We start from the raw sequence: 24,379 nt of genomic DNA, 5'->3' as shown, positions 1-24,379 counted from the left end.
CTCCCTCCCTCTCTAGTCGGATTATTATGATGATGCCAATTTCAAGAGATCACACAGATTTTCCTGGCGATCATGTTTTAAATCCACATTAAATTAAAACAAATCATTTCCATAATGCCATGTGAACCCAGGCAGGGATCAGACACAGGTCAAATCTAATAAGTGGTTCAGGTCAGGTTGGAGAGCAACAGTCGTTATGACCAGCTTAGCCGCTTATGTTGGGGCAGGACCATGACAATAGTAATGGCACTGACCCTGATGGCATTAGAAAGCATCTCTCAATCTGGTGTATTACTGCCTGCTGGGCAGTATGGTAATCCCCCAGTAAGCGCACACGCATACACACACACACACACACACACACACACACACACACTCTCATTACAGCAGTCTATTCATCATATTGCTTACTGCTCTCCTAGCCCATGCTAGACAAACTGCACTATCACCACCATGAGTGGGTCTTTATCATAGAAGAATACGGTTATCTCCTCAGCCCTCGCAAACAAATACCTAATGGACAATTAGCTATCAAATTCACATCTAACATTTGCAAACTGCATACAGTGCACACACCTCTGCCAGGGCAGCACACACACAAGCGCGCGCGCGCACACACACACACACACACACACACACACACACACACACACACACACACACAGTATTTGTCTCCAGAGAAACAACCTTTGACCAACTATTGCACAACCTTGATGTTTGACAATTCCTTTACTGTGGGGGCAGTGAACTGACTCTCCACATGGGGAAACCAATGAGTCTCTCGGTTTCGCTTTCAAAACAGGCTGGTTCTTCAGCTCAGGATCTGATAAAGCTGTGACTGTCAGAGCATGAGGAAGTCACGGATGTCTGACTGAACACAGCATAGTTATACTTAGCAAGTGCAAACCTCTGACACAACAACTAGGCTATACAATAGCTGGCAAGTGACATTTTGAGACATTCGTATTTTTTGTGGGCTCAGTCTCAACCACTACAAAAATAAATAAATAGGCCTAATACAATGTTGGGTAAAAGGGCTTCGGAGACATTTGCAAAATGAATGATGCAGAGATATTCTATTGTATTAGACAGATACATCGTTGGCAGAGTCCAGGACTACTATGGCAGAGCACCAGTGGACACAACTGACACCAATAGGACACTGTGGCATTACTAGGAGGGGAAGAAAACTTAAGAGCATCTACCACAGAGTTTGGGATTTTTTAAGAGCCAATCTTGCTTATATAGCCTAGGCCAGCAGTGGACATATCCTAACATTAGGTCACTCATAACTCTAATAACATTATTATTGCAACCCATTGGCAGACTAGGTCAGAGCCATACACTATACAGATATATGTAGGGCTCTGGTGTGGACTACAGGCCCCATAGCGAGGGAGGCGCTGTCCCAATACTTTACAAATGCATCCTCTTTTCTTGAAGTATCACTGATCGGTCACAAAAAAAAACTCTTTCAGCCTACCATATAAAAATCACTTGCATGGGGGGGTAATTTCATATCCTCAGCACAGAAACTGAAGCATCCACTATTAATAAAATGTAGAATATGTAGGCCTAGCCTATGCTTATTGTTCCGTAGACTTGGAAGGCAGAATGTGTTTCTGAAGCTGTCTGAGGCGTGGCAAGGAAGGTGGCCCAACAACCCAGATGGTGTCGCCTACAGACAGGCGGACAGGTCAAACAAGAGTGAGCCATGCTGTACATAATGCCTGGGGCATGCCACCATTCATGGTGACGTACTGTTGGCCATTGTTACCACAGTATATAGAGTATAGACCAACCAAATCAAATTCAATGTGAGAAAGCCTCAACTTACTAAATGTCAACTTACAGAGACAAAGCAGCCATCAGCATCTCTTACAGTCTGGGATGTGCACACCTCATAGAAAGATGTAGGCTACTACAATCAGAATGTGAAATCGGTGTATGCTCAAAGAGATGCTACAGTCAGTTAAAACAGTAATCCAACATCATAGACCAGAGGACCTCCCATCACTGGGAAGCAGCATTTATATCAACATTTATATCAAGTATCAACATTGATATCTGGGCTTACAGAGACAACAACAAACTAGCTCAACACAGGCAGAAGGTGTTGCTATGGCGGCTGAATCAGAGGCCTTGGCTTGGCACTGAAGACAAAATGCTACATTTTCCACAAAATAATTCTGTGTAATTATTCTACAATAACCCCACGTCAATTGTAATATTATATATATATATATATATATATATAAAACAGTGCAAGCCGATTCTTAAATAGCTGAATTAAACGAGAGAAACGCAGATGTGGCTGGGTGCTGCTCCCCCGATTTACCATCCATTGATTACATCAACGCATAAATAATCTACTTTTAACTGATGACTAATTAATTAATCGGAGGGAAATAACACCACGTTATTACAATTTAGATGTTAGATGTATTTAGCAACATAAATCAATAGGCTATGAATCACGGACACAACTGCACCTGCAGTGACGTGTGTTTAGGATGACAAATCCTTAGCTTATTGGTCTTCTCTGAAGCATCGTTACGATGTTAACGTTCACTTACTACCTTGACGTCAGATGCAAAGTAACCAAATGTTAAGAGACTTGGAAGCTCCTCTGACTTAGATACCTTGAAGCAGGACAGTTGACAAATAGTCTTTTATTGGCATGCTGCTGCTATAGTGACACAAGCTTCATGAGACAGCACGCTTTCCCATCTCATCTCCCTACATGACCACACACGTTTCATCGACAAACAAACATTGATTGACCAAACAAATAGGTTATGTACCAACCTGGGTTCTGGAAGGATGATTTTCTTACTCGCCCTGGCCGCCGGAGTCGATTTGCTCTTCTCCATCGCCATCAGATAGCTGACATCGGCGAGAACTGCTTCGAGGTCCGCCATCTTCAGCCCCTGGGTGGGTCGAGTCGCTTCAACACCAGCCAGCCGTGGGAATGTTTCAGTGGGAGAACAGCGAATTTAGTCCACCAAAATTGGTTGAAATCAAGATTGAACCAGGGCGACAGAGGCAGCTATGCTATGCGACCATTCACAATGTAGGAGTGTCGTTTCCCTCAGAGAAGGTTCGGCGGCACTCACGGTCTCTCAAAACACAACCATGGGGACATGAAAAATAAATCCTATGGGGAGATAGCTACCAGGCGCTTGATAGCTACCATTTATATGTTTTACCGTATATCGTTCCGTTAAGTACAAACAATTGACGAAATTAGCGAGATATCGTTTCCCCCCCCCACCACCACCAGCCACTTTCAGATAGGTTCAAGTATACAGACTATAGATGGCCCACCTGCTACTAGATGAAGCTAGCCAAGCGAGCTAACTAACCACTGTTCAACTCCACTGATCTTGAATTATGATTGTCGATGTCTTCTTGGCAAAGCAACAATAATCGAAATATTGCGGTAAAAGTGACTCCAGCCCAGACGTGTGCTGCTGTCAGCTACCAACACTCAACTGCGTCTCGTCGCCGTTCAAAGTAGCACTGAATCAGGACTTATGCGATGGAAGAAATGACAGTTCCATACATTCTATTATCGAATTGGCACCGAACGAAGACATGATCATTTAAATGGCGACACATTACAACAGCTAAAATAAACAAAAAAGGACGACGGAACACGTATTCATCCGAATGAAACGATTAAAACAATAGTCTTTCCATAGGATCCCACACACATCGCTGGTGTTTCGTAGCCTCAGATGGCTGGTGGCCTCCTTGTGTCTATGGCTGAACGGGTCTGGATGACAGGGCATCAATCATTTACATGCAGGTTAGAACACCCTAGCCCTGTCTGTCTAGGCTGCATCCAGCACCAAAAATAACACAATATTCTCTCTGTCCAGCTGCAAATTATCCAGTCAACAAGAACATAGTGCGTTAACACTCTCAGTTAGCTACAATATCTGCCATCCGGATATGTAGGTGGCTAAATTTAAATGAGCCCAAAAAAAAAATTCCAGCCTCGAATGATCCAACAGGCTCTAGAGATTCTCCATTTTCGTGGCCGAATTTTTTGTTATGACTGCAGCGTCCCTGTCGCGACTTTTGAGTACATTTGAGCTAAACGTCAGCTAAGATAATCTTACTTACTTAGCGAATTAATCTGTCAAAGCTGCGTTATCATACACAGTGACACGAAACCCAGCCCGGCCATCTAAACGAGGAGTCGTAACCTTTACGTGCCAAATAAATCCACGTAATTTAACAAAACAATCGCCGTAACCACACCACACAATTAGCCATACTCGTGTCTGCCTTCCCCCCTAGTGTCGGGGGACCCCGGAGTGGAGAATCCAGTCGCTTAGCTGGCTGGGTGATGGTTGTGTGTGGAGGGGGAGGGGGCGTTAGTTAGGCTAGCTAAGTTAGCTTGTTTAACACGTCCGACGTCCAACGTTCCCTGGCGAGTTGCGACTCAAATCTTTGTAACTGGAAGTATATCGGTAAAGCTAATTAACAACAACGTGTTATCTTGGACAATGACAGCGATCTTCGCGATCACGTTATGTATATTAGAACGTGTCCTTCCTGCAAAGTTGTCAGTCAGGGTCTTCCTCCAGTAGGACCCCGTCTCAAAGCTAGCCTTTGCTAGCCCGTCAGAAGCAGCTTCATTCGCCCTCCCTGCTGAATCTTCCCGGGCGTGCAGAGATCTGTGCGATCGACCAAAATCGGACACGGGATTCCTTTCTTTCTCGTTTGTAATACGGTCCTCAAAGAGGAACAGAGGTTTTCTTGAACTAGTCCCCTTTTGCCCGAGCGTTTCCACTACTCCATTTCGTTAGCTAGACGTCTGTGCGTCCTGCATCATCGCTGTGGTGGTGGTGGGGTTGTGTATTCTCAGAAACAAGCTCACTGCAAAGACCCACTTCCTTTCAGTCTCGGTGCTACCGGGCGGTCTGTAAAACGTGTCATGGAGCCGGATCCGTAGATACTGGACCTGTGTCTAACGCGTTAGTGTATCTCCGATTATCGCCGTATTTCTTTTAATAGGCCTAATTTCTGCATTTCTGCCACAAAATAAACAAGCATCACATGTTGTTTCTTAATCACGAACATGTACTGCAAAGAAAGGTTAAGAGAAGACTGCAGAGAGGTCGCGCATGTTTATCACCCATATCTTAACTCATTTGATCACAGGCCGGAGATGAGTCCCTGACATAATTTCCTGATAACAAGCCATTTGTTTTTCGCCGGTAAATAATACCTAGCCCAATGTCTGTGCAGCATAGACTGTGCTGCCATGTAGGCCTAATTCGTTGTATGTATTGTTTTGGTCTTTACAGTTTACACTGTTACATAGTTTGGGATTAATATAGCCTAAATCATTTGATAGTACTGGAAGGCCTACTCTAATTTGAATAAATTCCCACTTCCTTTCAAAAACGTGTATTTGCCGCCAATTTATTATAACCAAGTGTGATGTTAGCTAGCTATGAGCTGAACATGCTGTTAGGTTTGAGAAGCTTCTGCTCATTGAATTTAGTCACTGCCAATAACCATTGATATCCCTTTTAATTCACTATCGGGATTTCACATGGAGACATGGTGCCGTCTGCTGGCCAGTAAAGGTAATGCTGTCAGAAGTGGCTCAAACATGGAAAAGTCATGTCAAGCGAGACTAGCTCACTTATAGGCCTACTGTTTGACTAGCCAATGTTTTCATGAACATCTATCTATCTATCAATCTCAATTGTGTAATGTGTGTTGTGTAGAGGCGGTGGTCAGTAAGGTTTAAGAACTCAGTAAGGTTTAAGAAAGACATTTTATTCAGCAATGGGTAGCAGTTGGGGTCGGGAATGAGGGGTTACTGCTGAATGCGGCGGATGGACTGGATCTGAGGGGTCTGGGAGTGAGAGCCGAACTCCCTGAAGTGTTTGTACTCCCCGCAGTGACGGTCACACTCCATGACGTACTGGTATCCACGGTAGCCGGGGTACTGGTAGCACACAAATCTATAAGAAAGAGAGAGAGGGAAGGATGGAGTCAGTGATGGGAATCATAGTAACTATGAAAGGCTAATGAATTTAGGAGGCTAAGAATGTTCAAAGAATAGAGAGATTGAGGAGAAAGGGAGATGGCTAAGAGACAGAGGGAGATTGAAGAGTGATGGATGGACTGTCTTACGCTCCAGACTGAAGCTTGAAGGAGCCCACTTCGTTGTTGCACCAGCCCATGGCCTGGAGGGAGGGGTAGTCGTCGCTCAGCTCGCCCTTGCGTCCCAGGAAGTTCTCGCGCTCAAAGATGGTCATACGGCACTCCCTGTGGTTCTGGAAGGCAGATGGGCAAAGAGGACGTCAGTCAGTCAGTTACAGGTGAAGAGGTGCTTCACCTCGAATCCATCAAGACTCAGTGTCAGAATGCACAAGAGCAGTTGGCTTGATATAATAAAAAAAAGTGAGGTACTTACAGCACAGGCAATGGGTCTGAAGGAGGTCATCCTCTCGATGTGATAGGCGTTGCTACCACCGAAAGCGTCACACTGGGGGTACTCTCCCCTCTCCAGCACAAACTGCTGGCCCTGGTAGGAGGCATGCTCGTAACCAACCCAGCTAGAGAAAGGGAGAGAGGTAGAGAGAGGGTGAGTCAATGATCAGAGTGCTGAGCCCCACTAAAACTTGAAATCAGAAATGTATGGAAATCTATTCAACCTGTGTGTCTGTGTCTGGGTGTGTGTGTCTGGGTGTCTGGGTGTGTGTGTGTGTGGTGTTTGTGTGTGTGTCCATGTGTATGTTTCTACTCACGCTCCACTCTCAACCCTGAGAGATCTCACGGTCTCGAAACCGAACTCCATCACGTTGCAGCACTCGGAGGTGAACTCATGGCGACGGCCCTGGAAGCACTCCTCGTCGAACACAATGATCTGACGAGGACAGAGAGACAGTGCATCTTCAGAGCATGCCCATCTACCTTGCCCATCCATGCCCATCTATACTGTATCTGGAAGTACTCCTCGACACACTGTAGCTAACAGGGCTGCATTAAGACTTTACGACTTAAGACCTCAGGTATGACAGAAAAAGTGAGATGTACAGCTATCTCTCTATGGAGCTGTGTGATTGATTGGTTTGGTTTATAATAAAAAGTTATCATGGTTATGTGTCTATATTTGGATCTGCTTACAGTATCTTTGCTGTAACATAAATAGTTTGTCTGGACTATAGCTGCTGTTATGACAGAAAATAGTTTGTTGAAGAATTGCATGTCCTGAGCTTAGGGTGTCAAACTAATTACAAGAGCTGTTTTGAAAAAGTTTCCTGGACAGTGACACAGGCCTTGTGAGATGATGTATAGATCTGTCCTGTAATCCACACACTCACCTTCCAGTGGCCGGAAAACTTGGTGCAATGGTGAGTCATCTTGTCTGGAATGAGAAAAGATACTGTTACAATGAATGTAAGGTTTGTACAGCTTACTGTGATGATAGTAATGCACACACAAAGATTGCAGGCATAAAAAACACTGAGCATCAAACAAATGTAGGGGTTGGAAAATAAACACCCAGTAGAGAAAATGGAGCAACTTTGTGCTTGAAATCCCAGAATAGCACAGGCAGTTTATCACAGCAGGACTCCTAGTGTTATCAACTATTCATACACATTTCCGCTCCACTGCATGCTGCTTTATGTAATGAAAGGCCTTTGCTGCTACAGAACAGTATGTGAAATGGCCTGTGTAACTCTGGGACCGCCTATAAAAGCATTAGCTGTATAACAATCTGAATAGCAGGATCGTCATGAATGCTGCAATGAAAGCACTAGCATCTATTTATAGTTCCTGGATAAAAAAATTAGGACAGCCAAAGAGAAGCCAAAGGCCACATCTAGGCTTTTGCAGTAATGTTAAATTGTTTTCAATGTTCTCCTCTTTGCTGTTCTCATCCCCTCTCCATCCTGTGTTTGGCCGCTGGGACCCTCTGCGTGTCCTGCTATGCTGGGGCTAGGGACAGACCGAGTGAGCATGGGACCTGCTACCCTGGATTCTCTGCCCCAACTGCCCTGGATGGCTGGGTGGTTGAGAGAGGGACAGGACTCACCTTGTTGCTTTGATGCCTGGGGCTTGTCCTGGTTTGTGAGTGAAAGGTAGCACGCGCCCCCACCCTTTTAAAGCCTCCCCTGGCAAAGGGCCACGCTGAAAGGCCCAGCTCAGCACCAGGGAGGGGCTTCTCTTTGTCACGCCGACAAAGGCAGGGTTAATCTATAGAGGGGCAGAAGTGCAAACGCCACAGTATCACCCAGGGCAGGGGATAGGGAGGCGTAGGGCAGGAGAGGAGAAAAGGTAGGGGGAGATGTACATCTAGAGCACTTAGAGAAAAAAGCCAAGGGGAGAGGAGAGGAGAAGGGGGGGGGGGGGGGGGGGCAAGTCCAATGTTTTCTCTCTCTCTTTCCCTTCATTTCTCTCTCTGTCTGCCTGTTTCTATATTTCACCTCCCATGCTCTCTTATGTGTACAATTAATATGTCATACCTGTCTCTCAAGGTGTTCAGTACCTTTCATCTGCTGTGTGCCATTTGTTTTAGTGTGTCATGTTTGTAATTGAATTGAATTGAATTATATTTGTTTATTTATAATTTGTATGTGATGTATGTGTGTCTGCATCTGAAATGTGTTCTTTGACGTATCTGTGTGATTTGTCTGAAACATGGTTCTTCTTGTCTGCTGTCTTGGACCAGACTTCTCTTGAAAAACAGATTGCATCTCAATGAGACCTGGATAAATAAAGATTCAATACATTTAAAATATATTATGTCAATCACTTGTTTTGCCTGGCATGATGTAAACCAAAACAAAAAACACTTCATTATCAGTGAGAGGTAGTGTGCCCACTTCCAGCAGATTTCACAGCCGCAGGGTACATGAAATAACATGTGAAAAGAAAGAGGGCATAAAGAGTTGTTAATGTAGCGATGTTTTTGACCTTTAAAAACATCTGGGTTACTCTTAGTTAATCTGTGATATGATTAGGCATACTTCAGTGCTCCATAACAGAGAGGGAATGTGAAGCTTTCAGGCTCCTGGCAGAGAGGGGGGTGTAGCGTAGCCAAGAAACATGCTGCTCTCCCTCTGACGGAGGAGTCAAGTGGAGAAAGTTCAGTTGCAAAGTCGCCAAAACGTGGGTCTCTCACAGGGTTAGCAGGAAGCTCTCTTCTGAGTAACACTTTATTTGAAAGCCTATTTATAAACTGCTTATACAACTTAAATACGTATTAACCATTAGTAAACTGGGAATTATTACATGAAATGATGTGTGTTTATCAACATTTGTAAATATACTGTAGGCAATACTGTATATATGAACCACCAATTATATTGTCCTGAAATCGCTTTATGCATGTGCAAGTAGAAGGTCACATACTGTAGTTCCACAAACCGTGTGATAATAGTTGATAAGCAGTTGATACGCAGTCCTTGAAATAGACTGTAGTGCTACCTTCTGATGAAAGCCATAGCTGTAGCATTAGCTCACACCACACCATAGTTCAGCTTAGCTCTGAGCACAGTGGAATAAGTTTGTGTTAACAGTTGAGTGGCTGCCTAGTCAACCAGATGTAAACAGTGGAGCAGAGACAGTGCTTTTGGTCATTTTCTCTCTGCCTGCTGGCCAATGCTACTGTTTATGGCTATATACACAGAACTGCGTAACAGTGAGATTATGCATAGTTTAGTAATGGATTTCCTGTCTTAAAGTTGTAACGAAGTTAGCTGTCCCCCCCAATCTGGGCCGTCTCAGTGTCTCCTCCTACAGTAATGTTGAATGCAGTCTGGAGACAGAAAAAAAAATCTACACATCTCTAAATTTTCTAGCCTCATCACCCACGTCTAACAACTGCTTATTTTAATGATTGATTGACTGTCCTAATTAATTTAATTTCATCCTAATTCTAAGACCCATGACTCTGTGATCATGATATTGGTTAATGTTGTAGGACTTGAAAGTAATGTGGATGTAGGAGATAAAAGATGCCTACAAAGTAACACTCCTTACCATCCCCAGATGGTGTCTTCTCTGTGTTGAGACTGCAGGCATGTTAGTGAGAGACTTGCTTTCTACACCCTATGTTTACATTTACATTTGCATTTACATTTTTGCCATTTAGCAGATGCCTTTATCCAAAGCAACTTACAACAAATACATTTGTCTAAGTAAGTGACTCATCTATCCATCAATCATAGCAAGAAAAAGTCATCTATGTTCGGGCCAGGGTCATAATGCTAGAAGAAGGATGAATTAAGTTGTTGTTGTTGTTGTTTTATTCTATGTCTCGAATATATATCTTTGGCCAGCTAAATGTTGATATCAAAGATCAATGATAATCACATTAGAATATGAATAATGACCTGAAATTCATGATAGAATAGGATAAAGGAATTGTGATCAATTATAGAACATGAATAATTAACTGTAATTAATAATATAATATGAATAATTAACTGTAATTAATAATATAATATGAATAATTAACTGTAATTGTATCATGAAGTGCTTTTCATATATTTAACTCATGGATATGTTTTCCTCAGGTCTGGAAAGTGTGAGATGTTATCAATCACAACAAAAAGAGGAAAACACAGAGCAAAAATATAGATTTTTTTCAGATTCATATAGTTTTAACTGAAATGAATAGCATTTATCATGATTGTATTATGAGTTTAATGCTTTTGAGTATAAACGTATATTTTATCTTTATATTGTATTTTTACAACTTATGTATTGTATTTTGTATTTTTTTCTCCTCTCAAAACTGTGAACAATTTGTGTGAAGTAACATTGCATTGAGAAAGTATTTCTCAGTTTTCTCTGTTAGAGTTTGAAGTGGAGAGAGATACAGACTGTATGTGTGTGTGTGTGTGTGTGTGTGTGTGTGTGTGTGTGTGTGTGTGTGTGTGTGCGTGTGTGTGTGTGTGTGTGTGTGTGTGTGTGTGTGTGTGTGTGTGTTTGTGAGGGGATTAACTCTTTACTGTCTAGGTTTAGGCATTCCTCTACTCTATATGCAGCTATAGCTTATAGCCCGACCACACGAACACAGGGGGAAAGTAGCATTGTCAGGGCTTTCCTTTGATAGTAAAGTGCTTACAGGCAACCCGGGGGGTGTTTCCAGGCGGTGCGATGACCCGGCGGCTTTGGTGCAGACCTACTGTGATGACGAGGGGCTTTCTATTGTGCCATGAGCCCCTACGTTCTGCCCTTGCCAGGGTATAAAAGCTGTGGCACAGCACTGAGAAGACCAGCACGAGCCAGCCTTCCCCACACGGCACTACCAGCTGTACTTACACAGGTAAGGACACACACACACACACACACACAACACACACACACATACACACACACACACACACACACACATACACACACACACACACACGGAAACACACACACACACTCAGGGGCTACCACACAACCAGGCCCTTGGCCCATCATGCCCAGGCGAGTCCCCCCTCCCAGGCTGGGGAGAGCCCCTAACAGAGACCCAGGCCCTAGGGCCTATATGAGGCACTAAGACCCCCGACTGGATGATTATTTTCTCTGGTTTTGAACGAGAGGGCCCACTGGTGATGATTCTGATCCACCCTTTGGGAAAGCAAGGCCCCTGTGTGAGGCTTGTCTTTGGCCAAAACTCAAACACCTTTTGGGAAGTGTGCCTCATACACATCATATGTGTATTTCTACACACAAACACACACAGAATAGCACAATCTGTAGTGAGCTCGTGGATGCTACACCTTGACCTTGAACTTTTTTCTCTCTCCTCCCATCTCTCTATTTCTGCCTCTCTCTCTATCCACCTCTCTATCAATCTCTGGCTCACCCCTACCTCCCTCTCTCAGACTCTCCAAAAAACCCTAATCATGTCTCAGACCGCCAAGTCCGCTTCCAACCAGGGCACTGATGCCAAGGACAAGGGTACCCCCGCCCCCGCTGCCACCAGCAAGGCCACCAAGACTGGAGAGCCTGGCATGGGATGCTTCAGAGTGAGTCTCATCTGCACTGGGCCATTACACCAAACATATACATCCATTAATCCACCTGTAGTCTTTATCAAGCCCTTATCCTGCACATAGCTCATCATCATATACACCTTCATCATAGAGTAGTAACTATGCAGTTAGCCTTTATTTCACTAGGGTAAACCCTATGGAAGTTTCTGATGACAAGGGAGCTACAGTTGACAGAGAGAGAATATATATTGGAAGGCTTGGTGTCTAGTGTTTCCCCCTTGACCTCTCTCATTGCAGATGTCATCGGGCTGTTTGTATAACCTTTAAATGTATCCGCTGTGTAGATGATGCTGTTCGACCAGGAGAACTTCCAGGGCAGGATGATGGAGATCCAGAACGAGTGTATGAACGTGTGTGACCGCGGCATGGATAGAGTGCGCAGTATCATTGTCGAGAGCGGCCCGTAAGTGGACACACACACACACAAACACACACAAACATACACATACATTCATACACCTACAGGTCAGACATAATTACAAACACTTGCAATCACACAAACACACATACTCAAAATTACAATCACACACATAACAATCTCATATGCATTTCACTGCTGAAGACCTCCATTCCCATCAGCCAACCCATTCACTTCATCTTTACCCCTCCTCTAATCTCTCTCTCCCCCCTGTAACCCCCCTGCCCCTGGCGGCCCCCCCTCTCCAGCTTCGTTGCCTATGAGCAGACTAACTTCCGTGGGGAGATGTTCATCCTGGAGAAGGGAGAGTATCCTCGCTGGGATACCTGGAGCAACTCTTACCGCAGCGACTGCATCATGTCCTTCAGGCCCGTCCGCATGGTGAGCCAATCAAGCAAGACATAGCACTACTAACATCCATTGCCTGTATTACCTTCTACAGAGCACTAGTATCTTAACTTTCATACAGCTAAGCATAGTCCTCCAACATTTCCCTCGCCTAAAACACTTTCTCCCCCTTCCTCTCAACAGGACAGCATGGAGCACAAGATCTGTCTGTTTGAGCTCTCCGACTTCAAGGGCAACAAGATGGAGATCCAGGAGGATGACGTGCCCACCCTCTGGGCACATGGCTTCACCGACAGAGTGGGCAGCGTGAGAGTGCCTGGTGGAGTGTAAGTACAAACACATATGCACACTCATATGACTTAGAACCTTGAGGCACATCTCAAAGGGTTTGTTATTCCCTATTCAAAGGCCTGCTCAAAAGTAGTGCACTGAGTTTAAAACTAACTTTTAGAGAGCCAACGGGCTTGTCCCTAATACAACATGGTTCCTTGTGGGAATTGGGATGGCACTGGAGTCATAAGGCATGGGTCTGACTGGGTGGTGTTGTAATGTGGAAGGGTTTATTTTTAGATGCTTTGAATTTCTTTAGCTCCAGAAAGTCAGACACAGGGTAACTCAACTCAAGTACAGCACCATGCTTCAACCACAAATGGTTCAGTTTACTCTTAAACCATTTGTTTTATTTGACTTAACTAATTCCCTCTCTTGCTATTGTCCCTCTCAGGTGGGTGGGATACCAGTACCCCGGCTACAGAGGTTACCAGTACCTGTTTGAGTGTGGAGACTACAGGCACTACAACGAGTTCTGCGCCTTCCAGCCCCAGATCCAGTCCATGCGTCGTGTCAGGGATATGCAGTTCCACCAGAGAGGATGCTTCACCTTTACCTCCGCCAGCAAGTGAGCGACATCTGCTGGACGCCTGGTGTAATTGCAGCCAGCCCTCACTCACCCGCCCACCCGGCGCTTTTTATTTCTCCAACCCTATCCCCCCCTTCCTTCCTTAGATCCTAACCCCACCCTCATCCCTCCACCCCAAAGGAATAGAATGACAGCATCGTACCGGACAAACTAACTGACTTTTTATGATGCCAAAAAATAAACATGTTTTGAAAAACGTGAACCTTCATGGCTGGACTACCTTCATTCAGGACTTTGTGTCCCAAGTGATTCCATTTTTACAAATTTATTTTTCCACTTTTCTCTCTGTGTTTGATCTCCACAGTTTTTGTTCCAGCTCTCTGTTTGTCACATCTCTGTATGACTGTCTGTCTTTATTCACCAACAACTGTCTCTCAGTCGCTGTGGTGATCTCTCTCTGTGTGTCCTTCTGTTATGCACTTGCATGCACTTTCTCTGTCTTTCTCTATCCTCCTCTGTCAACATTTGGATTGGGAGATTACCATTGGTGTGGAAATTATACTATACTATGCAATCTTGGGGACAAAGTTTGAAGGTTGAACAGTGGACATAGCCTACCTAAAATGGATTACCTAAATGATGACGATGCATTTTGGTCTTGCTGTTCTTTAATAGCACATTGGCAGGAGTGGTAGTTTCATGTAGGGTTTCAGGGTTGCAAGACTCATGTCAGTTCAAGTGGTCTGAACAATCATGTTTAGTTTAGGACAAAACTGCATTATGTGTGAGTGAGAAACATGTTAGTGTTGTTTATCCAGTGGTAACCTCGGTTGTGGCCATTCCAGAAGAGGCGTGAGAAGAACCACGCTAATCCAGACTAATCCAGTAGAATGGCCAAAGCAAAGGTAGTCTCATTCCAAATGCGCGTAAGGTCTGATAGACCAACGCATCAAACTCGGCCTTCATTAAGACAAGAGACTTGTGATTCGCTGAAATCAAATAATAACACGTACTTTATTCAGTAAATTCACTCCCACTAAGGCCAGGTTTGAGTCGATGTTATTCCTGGTTTATGTGCTGTGCACAATATCCTGGGGGACTTATACATTATATTGTTGACATTTAGCAGACACTTTTATCCAAAGCGATTTACAACAAGTACATTTGTTTAAAGTAAGTGAGACATCAGTCTTCATAAGCAAACAATCTATGCTAGGACCAGGTGTCATTGCCAGTAATATTTACACCACAGGTCGTAATGCCTAGTTCCGATTTAGTGCCTGTATCCGATTTTTCGGAATGGCTGCTTACACAAATGACCCATATCCGATACCTGATACCTGTGCTTACACTCCTTAACACCTGAAGCGACCCGCATGCCACCCGGACATCGAAAACGAAAGTAAACAGACAGCCATGCAAAGGAGACAGAAATGATAATCCCTTTTATAAATTATAATATAAAGCCATTGCTTTCCGAAGTATGTAGAGGTCTGCAAAATATTGCGCACATTTTAAGCCAGAGAAGAAGACTTCACTGTTAAACGTCATCAAAATACAAAGACCGCCGTATCCATTCGTATCTGATTGAGGCCTGAATCGGATCTTACACCAACATGTTACCGATCTGTGCCACATGTGAGCGAAAAATCGGAATTGTGTCACTTCGACCTGCGGTATAAACGCACCCTAATTTTCTAATTCAATAATTCAACATTTTCTTTTTTTTAATGTTTCATTAACAGTAGAGGAACTGTACAGAGGGGTATATGGCTGGGATGAGGTTAAAGCAAAGTTGTTTTTTTTTTTTTTTTGGGATTGAAAACTTTGTTAGAAGATTTGCAGAAGTAGGTACATGAAAGTACATATTACATACATGGTCAACTAACAGGATAAAAACCCAAGAAAGCCACTGGGTCCTTGATTCTCGTAACTTCCATAACTAGTTTTAATTAGAATCCAAGCCAGATCATCTGACCTAACAAGAATAAAGTGGAGGTATGAGAATATAGACAGGATGAGAAACATACACTTTTCATTGGCACCTACTTACATCCTCGCATTAGAGATTGACATTGTATACATTCAAGTAGAATGGGCTGCATTTACACAGAGATAGGAGGATAAAACTCCTATTATATGTGCTTGCAACTATGTGCAATATGACAACCCTCGGGTACATAAGGTTCAGAGATAGGAAATGTTAGAATAGATATAGCATAGCATAGAGTACAGCACAGTGTTTTATTTGTATAGTATAGTATAGTAGATAGTGTACATAGCCTTTATTTATGTAAACCAGCTCTTTTCCCTTCTTGTTTTTAGTATGTTTTTCCTAGCACCAGGGGAGCCCCCCCTCCCAAATTTCGTTGTTTGTTACCTGTACTATATCAATGACAATAAAGACCATTCATTCATTCATTCATTCATTCATTCATTCAAAACTCCTATTATATTTGCTTGTACTTCACAGTAGAGCATTATGCCTTTAAGAGCACTTGACATTACTATCAGCGCGTCACTTTCTCACTAGGTCACGTGGTGTCTGATGAACAAGCAAACTGAGGAGCTACAATATGGCAGCACTTTTTAAAGCAAGAACAGGTCAGTAGCTACAATCGACAATCACATGCACATACTATTATCTATGCTCTTATGTTAATCATGCCTCAATGCAACATGCTTCAATGCAACATGCTTCAATGCACTGACTGTCAGAGAAGCAAGGCAAGCTAGCAAGCAACAGCCACGGTCAATGTCTCTCGCCTAACCAGTGACCTCTCGTTTTAGATGAATGAAAGCTAGCTAGCTGCATATTGACAATGTTCGGCTGGTTATTTTTGTAACAACAGATAACAACTATCGCTGTATGATAGCTAGTGGACAATGCAACTTCCACTGCAGTGAACCTGGAGTAGGGTTACTTGCATAAGGGACGGCAGTCAAGTTAGCTAGCTAGTATAGACACAACACTGCTTGCAAGGGTACACGGGTCGTAGTAGCTATGATGGTAATGTGTCATACTAGAGAGACTTTTATTTCCTATTTGACGATAGTGTGTTGTGGAGTTGTTGTCATCTCATAACTCACAGCACACTGGGACAAAGGTTATGAGCGCGAGGTCGTGCGGCGACCTTTCACCTAGTTCATCCTGCAGCACTGCTGGCCAGCCAGCCACCCATGCCCATGTTTCAAAATGGTCCTATTAATAATTTCCTAAAACAAAGTCCACTTCAGTTTCATCCACCATTATCATTGTGTTATCATGTCCACTTGTGTTATCATGTCCACTCTTCTACCTTGTCAGTAGATAAGAGGGCCCGGCTACAGTGTTATGCCAGGGTGTTGGAAAAATAATTGACCTTATCTCACAGATAAGAGAGTGATTATATATCATAATGTCATGTAATAAAATACATGCTATAATATATATATATATATACTATATATACTATATATACTGTACTGTTGGCCAACAAAACAATATCTACTGTATGAACAATATCAAAGATAGACATATCGCAGAGTAAGCGATCACAATACCACCTAGGAGGATACATAAGTATTTGCCCTAGATTTTAAGCCAGTGTAACATAGTATTGCATAGTAAATACATAGTAAGTATTTGCCCTAGATTTTAAGCCAGTGTAACCTGGGTGATTTTGAATCAGGCTCTGGTGAAGAGAGCCTAGCCTGACATGTGTACTTAAGTGACGCTCTCGGACCATGAGGGTGTCCCTCTTGGGCCATATTAGTAATAAAGATAATTCTATGATAGTATGAATAGTGATGATTGATGATGCTCTCTCTCCCTGTCTATCCCCCCCCCCCCCCCCCCAGCCCTGAGCCTGTGTCTCAGTGGTTGTCGAGGTCTCACCCAGCTGGCAGAGTTACCAGAGATGCACCAGATGCTGAGACAGACCTGTAGGGACTATGCAGACAGAGAACTAGCTCCTATCGCTGGTAAACTAGACAAGGAGCATAACTTCCCTGCCAAACAGGTACACGCACGCACACACACACACACACACACACACACACACACACACACACACACACACACACACACACACACACACAAACTCACACACACACACACACACACACACACACACACACACACTCACACTCACGATTAACCCATGTTATCTTGTTTTCCAGATAAGAGAGCTGGGGCAAATGGGTGTGATGGCTATAGAGGTACCAGAGGAACTCGGCGGGGCTGGGATGGACTACCTGGCCTACAGTCTGGCTATGGAGGAGATCAGTAGAGGCTGTGCCAGCACCGGAGTGGTGGTCTCCGTTAATAATGTAAGTGTGTGTGTGTGGCGGGAGTTTGTCTTTCATTCCATGATTGACCAGGAATATCAATGAGCTTTTAACTGTATATATCCAAATACAGTATTTAAAATGTGTGTGTTTTACAGTCTCTGTACATAGGCCCAGTGTTGAAGTTTGGTACAGAGGAGCAGAAGCGACAGTGGATCACTCCCTTCACCACCGGAGAGAAAGTGGGCTGCTTCTGCCTCAGTGAACCAGGTACTCGATCACTCAACACCTCTGTTTACCCCAGACGACGCTCTACTGAAAGACAGACAGTAATTTTGAATCTAATCCTAGATTCAAAAGCATCTTCAATGGAGATTTTTCATTGAAAGTGTGATTTAGTCCAGGACTAGGCTTAAGGCTCATTTGTCAAACCGGCCCAAGAAGTCCCAATAGTACTGTGTGTATTGATTTAAAATCATCACACACACACACACACACACACACACACACACACACACACACACCACAAACCTGTGTACCGGTATCTTGTGTTGAATCGGCCCCTCTCTCTAGGTAATGGTAGTGATGCAGGGGCAGCCTCTACGATGGCACGTCAGGAGGGGGATGAGTGGGTGCTGAATGGAACCAAAGCCTGGATCACCAACAGCTGGGACGCCTCTGCCACAGTTGTATTCGCTACGACTGACAAGACACTCAAACACAAGGTTAGAGGCATAATCCTCACACACACACACACACACACACACACACACACACACACACAAGAATATCACTATGGTGGAGCATTTAAAGTAGAGAGATGAGGAGAGGAAATCACTAATTAAATGCAGCATTAGTGTTAGTAGCCATTATTGCTAACTTCCTCTCTTCCTCCCCTCTGTCTTTAGGGTATCAGTGCGTTCCTGATTCCCATGCCCCACCCAGGCCTGTCCCTGGGGAAGAAGGAGGACAAGCTGGGCATCCGGGCGTCCTCCACTGCCAACGTCATCCTAGAGGACTGCAGGATACCACTCGGCAACATGCTGGGTGCCCGCGGGGCAGGATTCAAAATCGCCATGGTGTGTATGTCTGTTGTGTGTATATACACACAATGGACATGGATTATACATAACTTTATTTACATATGGACTTTAATGTTTAGATTGTTTGTCTGGATTGTTTGAGTTAATACCAAAGTCTGGTGACTTGAATAGGTTCATAGGAAATACATTTACTGGACAAAATATTGATGTCTTCAATATACTGGCTCCCCATCAAATATAGAATTAATTTCAAGATTCTGGTCATCACTTTCAGAGCCCTCCATGGTCAGGCACCTGCTTACATCTGTGACCTACTGTGTCCTTACAGCCCCAGTAGGTCTCTCAGGTCCGCCGACCAGGGTTTGCTGGTTGTCCCCCGTGGCAGATTGAAGACCAAGGGTGATGGAGCATTCCAAACCGTGGCCCCCAGGCTTTGGAATGCTCTGCCCTTGGATCTTAGATCAGCTGGCTCGGTCGAGGTTTTTAAAAAACAGCTAAAGACTGTGTTGTATACGTATAGACAGGCTTTTAGATAGCCCCCAGGGGCTTGTCTTTCTGTGTCCTGTTGATGCTGTTGTACACCTGCTGTCTGTTACTTGTTTTTATTTTCACTTGTTTTGCCTGTTTGAATCTGCTGTGGTTTTCGCTCTTGTATTATGTTTTATTGTGTTTTTTCCTTGTTATGTAAAGCACTTTGTGACCCTTGGTCTGGGAAGGGTTCTCTATAAATAAATGTTACTTACTTACTTATTTCCCCCACTGTATGTGTGTACCTTACACACTTAACGTGGTACAGTAGTAAAGTCTAGACAGAGCATTGTAATGATTTCTCTCTGTCCCCCTCTCTCTCTCTCTCTCTCTCTCTCTCTCTCTCTCTCTCTCTCTCTCTCGCTCTCTCTCTCTCTCTCCCATACTGTAGCAAACCCTGGACAGTGGTCGTATTGGCATAGCGTCTCAGGCTCTAGGTATCGCTCAAGCTTCTCTAGACTGCGCTGCAGACTACGCTCACAAACGCACAGCATTCGGAGCCCCCATAGGCAAGATGCAGGCTATACAGGTAAAAAGTGATGAGGCCAAGGCTTGCTGTCCCTGACCAGTAATTTTTTTGTATAAAGTCACTATAAAGTCTGTAACACGCATTGTCTTTGCACCTCTGTTCATAAGTGTGTGATGGTGCACAGGTCAGTCTGTCAGGGTAAGGGAGAGTGACTGGGCATGTGTGCACCTCTGTATTCCAGTTTAAGCTGGCCGACATGGCTGTGGCTGTGGAGAGCGCTCGTCTCCTCACCTGGAAAGCTGCTCTCCTAAAAGACGCCAAGAAACCCTTCTCCAAGGTACACACACACACACACACATATGCAGTCACTTACAAACTCACTAATTCATGCACAATACCACAGATAGTGGTATATATACACACACACACACACACACGTATATTGATTGTCACAGTCATTTTGACCACTTGTTTGTATTGTATTTTATTACAATACACACAAGTTGTTAAATATACAATACAAACAAGTTGTTAAAACCACACTTACTCAAGCTATTCCCAACCCTCTGCTTCCTCCTTCCTGTTCCACAGGAAGCAGCCATGGCCAAACTAGCAGCCTCTGAGGCCGCCACTTTCTGCGCTCACCAGGTACTGCTGTTATTCATGTTTTTTGTTTGTTTCTAGTTTCTACCCAAGTCCAAGCAGCAAAGTGATGATGATCGCTGAGACCACTCCTACCCTGGCCTCTACATAAAGGCACTTCATGTAGTTATGAGAGAATTGGGTAGATACAAGGAAATATTCCACCTAAACTATCCAATGTTTTCTGACTTACAAGAACTGTGGCTAGGTGTTGATAAATGTACTCATCCCTGCTGTTTGTCTCCTAGATGCTAACCCCTCCTTTTCTCTCTCTTTTTTCTCTCTCTCTGTGGAACCCAAAAAAGTCAATCCAGGTGTTGGGGGGAATGGGTTACGTGACGGACATGCCAGCCGAGAGGCACTACAGAGATGCTCGTATCACAGAGATCTATGAGGGCACCAGTGAGATCCAGAGACTGGTCATCGCTGGCCTGCTGTTGAAAGAGTACCAGCTATAAAGGCACACCCACAACTCTGTCTAAAAGTTGCCCCTAACTAAAGAACTAGGATCTGGTAACACCTACACCAACTTTAGCCAATAGGAGGTTTAGATACTATCTGACCCTGGAACAGTGGTTATGGCCAGCTTCTTCTTCCTTTCAACGGGGCCTTAACACCTGGACTGGACCTTGCGTAGTGTGCAAGGCTTTTGCAACATGCCTTCCACTACGGTTCACTCTTGTTTTTTCGGCACTTTGCAACGATTCTTCAAAACAATGCAAAGACAAGACATGTGTTCTGGTTTGAAACCGTTATGTAACTGCTCAAATCCTCATGACTCATCATCCCTCCTGCCTTAGAACATGAGTCACAGCTGTGCCTGAGATATCTGCAGATTCAAACCCTCCATATGGACAACCTGGAACGGACGTTGATTGTTTATTTTTCTGTATTGAAGGGGCGGGGGGGGGTTGTCCTGAGTGTTTAAAGTGGCTTCCTCTCCGTGTCTCAATTTCCATCATCTGCACTGAGACAGTGAAAGCGATATGGTGGAAGCGGTGGAAACTTGCTTTTACCAGTCAGTAGATGAAGGACAGGAGAGGAGGAGAAGTAGAGTATTGAGACATTAGGAGTCATTCCAGTCCAAAACCTACTACACAAACACTCCTCTGAAGGGTCAGGATAGGGGTAGGGTTTCCTGTAGTAGGCGCACATCTAGGAGCTTACTCTCTCCTAATGGAAACCTGTTAATCACACAATTGACTTTAAATCAGGGTCTGGTGGTAACTGTATCCTGCTTCAAGTGCCAGTGTCTCCCTTTTCTCCCTCTGTTGTCTGTCTGAGCTGTAGTGCCAGATCTCACCACAGGAAGGCAGTGATGTGTCTGGGCTCCCTTTACTCCCTGCAATGAAGACAAGAGAACCCAACAACAACGAGAGAGACACACAAACCCCCAGCACTCTTCTACCTCTTATCAGACTCTTCTCTCCAGGCAGTACATAATTACCCTACAGAATGTGTTTTTTAGGGAACCAGGGAACCCTAACCGTACTAATATGTTGTGCTTCCTGGGTGCCAGCCTGGCTGGTTTAACCAACGTATTGTCAGTGAAGGCATTTTGATAAATAAAAAAAAAAAAAAACGGTCACACAGGTAAAAATAGCATGATGATTTAAGTATATTCTTTGTTGATCTAGGACTGTCAGCTGTTCAATTTAAAATATATATAAAATATAAAGTTTTGATATAAAGATTGTGGTCTCTTGAGATGAAATGGTCAGTATGGCTATGATAGATTTCTATTATGAATGGCCTTGCTTGTGACTCAATAAAAACTGTTATTGTACATAGTCTATCATAATCTGTCGCTATTGAGTCCTTTGTTGAATACACTTGGTAATCGTTCTTATGTTATCAACAGCCATTAGATGACCCAATTCATTCAGAGTTTCCATGCCTGTTTGACACCCAAACAACAGGAATTTGCTTGGTACCCCACCATCAAACCTAGTGAAGGAAAACATTGCTCTGCTGCCCCCTGCTGGAGCTCCTCTGTATAGGAGGAGGATATGACTATCACGATCTCAACCTCAGCCCAATGCTGTGGGTCTTATCTAGAGTATCAGGGGATAAGGCACCTTAATGTGTTCCCCACCCTTGCGCATGGACTGGGTCACTGGAGTAGAGGTCACTGTGTGTACGTGTGTCTCTTCTGTCTGTGTGTCTGTCCTTTTCCTGTGTATGCTGTTCCTGTTTGTGTACTTTTGTGCATGTTTTTGTGTCTGTGTGTGTGCGTGCTGTTCACTAGGCTATGTTTCCTGATCCTTGTGGCCTAACGATGGTGCCTGATCCTGGTGATGATAGTGTATATTGTGTTTACCTCTGCTCTCTCAGTAACGGCTGTTGAATGCAGCCACACTTCTATCCCAAGGACCAGGGGCCGATTCCTAGAAGCGCGATTAACTCTGATCCAGGTTTAAATCAGATCCGGACGCTAATTTCAGCTTGCGTTCGGTTCCATCAATGTGGCTCAAGTAATTTGCTGTTTGGTTGCTATGCTATGGTTGCTATGCAACCAATCCTTCTGAGCAAACCTGGTCGCGAGCAGGTTTACAGGCTGGTTTAGGTAATGCATCCGTCAAAAATGTCTCACAGGCGGAAACTACATCCCGAACGACAGTTCCGTCAAGTGTCTTTTAGGAAATATTAGTTCCCACTTTTTATGAGATAGATAGATAGTTTGACTGTGTGATAGATAGATAATTTGATATTTTGAAAGTGTGATCGATCGATAGATAGATAACTTGATATTTTGAAAGTGTGATAGATAGATAGATAGATAAAAATAAAATAAAAGTATGTCTATCAACTTGCATTGCCATCATCACAGTGGTGTGGTTACATTTAACGGAAGCCTTCATGCAAATCAATTTACAATATATATATCTGTCTAAGTGAATCATCTATCCATCAGTAATCATAAGTAAAAATAATCTATGCCAAATCCAGGGTCCAGTTAGAAGAACATAATTTACTACTCAGAAAGGCTTCAAACACCATTGTAATCGTATCAGTTCTTGTAAATTACCCTGCACCATCATTTTATAGCCTACATACTTTTTAAATGAGATTTTAGATTAGATTCAGACAACGAAATGCAGTAAAAAGTGTGTCAGAAGAGGGATTTGAACCACCGTCTTAAAATGACAAATAATTACTATGGCAGCAATCAATACCACTATGCCATCATGACGATATGACAGTATGTATAGCCTGCTGCTGATATCACCACAGTAGTAAATATTCATTTATTAAAATATGAACATATAACAATAACTGGGGCTAGTATGACCTACGCATTTAATCAGTCAGCAATTTCTTGCCAAACCATTTCCCTCGCCTTGTTAATTGCGGCAGTATTGCACTATTTTACATCTTATTTTTCGTCTTCATAAAGATCAATAAGTAGGAGTGCTGCGCAAAAAGTAGGACCGCTGTGGAGTGTAGTATCTTCATTTCGACAGCTCGACTCTTCGGGACTCTTTATGTCTGCGAGCACGCGCCCATATCGAGGATTTCTAAACCGGTGTTCTGTGAACACTGATGACACAAGCCTGATCCTCGTTCGAGGAATCACCTGAGGCTTGAATCCCAATCACGAGTTGCCTGAACGCGGCTTTTTTTTAAATCGCCGATATACTAATCAACGTACGTGGAATACCCCCCAGGTATTTCCCTCCGTTGCGAACAGTCAGAGTGCAAGACCTTCCTCCCCCAACACACACACACACACACACACACACACACACACACACACACACACACACACAC

At 43.8% G+C, this 24,379-nt stretch overlaps 4 protein-coding genes across 4 annotated transcripts in view; 2 read left to right on the top strand and 2 right to left on the bottom strand.

Annotated features, from left to right (window-relative positions):
- grk3 (G protein-coupled receptor kinase 3) overlaps positions 1-3,164 on the bottom strand; it is a 36,887-nt gene extending 33,723 nt beyond the window's left edge. The window contains exon 1 of the mRNA XM_080528331.1: positions 2,809-3,164. Coding sequence (XP_080384457.1) covers positions 2,809-2,921 — 113 coding nt within the window. The 5' untranslated portion in view covers positions 2,922-3,164. The remainder of the gene's footprint in view (positions 1-2,808) is intronic.
- A 2,678-nt stretch (positions 3,165-5,842) lies between these two features.
- Positions 5,843-7,394, bottom strand: cryba4 (crystallin, beta A4; the record flags this gene model as incomplete). Its single annotated transcript, XM_080529519.1, has 5 exons — positions 5,843-5,990; positions 6,163-6,305; positions 6,446-6,587; positions 6,780-6,898; positions 7,356-7,394. The coding sequence occupies 5 exons, from the start codon at positions 7,392-7,394 to the stop codon at positions 5,843-5,845; spliced, it is 591 nt and encodes a 196-aa protein (XP_080385645.1).
- Positions 7,395-11,142: 3,748 nt separating this feature from the next.
- Positions 11,143-13,700, top strand: crybb1 (crystallin, beta B1; the record flags this gene model as incomplete). The annotated part of the gene is given in 7 exon segments (XM_080527916.1): positions 11,143-11,184; positions 11,186-11,311; positions 11,862-12,005; positions 12,317-12,435; positions 12,699-12,831; positions 12,982-13,124; positions 13,523-13,700. Coding segments are annotated over 7 exon segments (885 nt in total).
- A 2,512-nt stretch (positions 13,701-16,212) lies between these two features.
- On the top strand, positions 16,213-22,216 carry acads (acyl-CoA dehydrogenase short chain). Its single transcript, XM_080529010.1, has 10 exons — positions 16,213-16,261; positions 17,498-17,658; positions 17,819-17,968; positions 18,085-18,196; positions 18,500-18,651; positions 18,835-19,005; positions 19,889-20,026; positions 20,208-20,303; positions 20,558-20,614; positions 20,914-22,216. Exons 1-10 carry the CDS (start codon positions 16,234-16,236, stop codon positions 21,064-21,066), a joined length of 1,218 nt encoding a protein of 405 aa, XP_080385136.1. The 5' UTR covers positions 16,213-16,233; the 3' UTR covers positions 21,067-22,216.
- Positions 22,217-24,379: the final 2,163 nt, after the last annotated feature.

Source organism: Nansenia antarctica, assembly GCF_963989245.1.
Source record: "Nansenia antarctica genome assembly, chromosome: 4".
Lineage (NCBI taxonomy): Eukaryota > Metazoa > Chordata > Actinopteri > Argentiniformes > Microstomatidae > Nansenia > Nansenia antarctica.
This window is presented reverse-complemented; position numbering and strand designations above follow the sequence as displayed.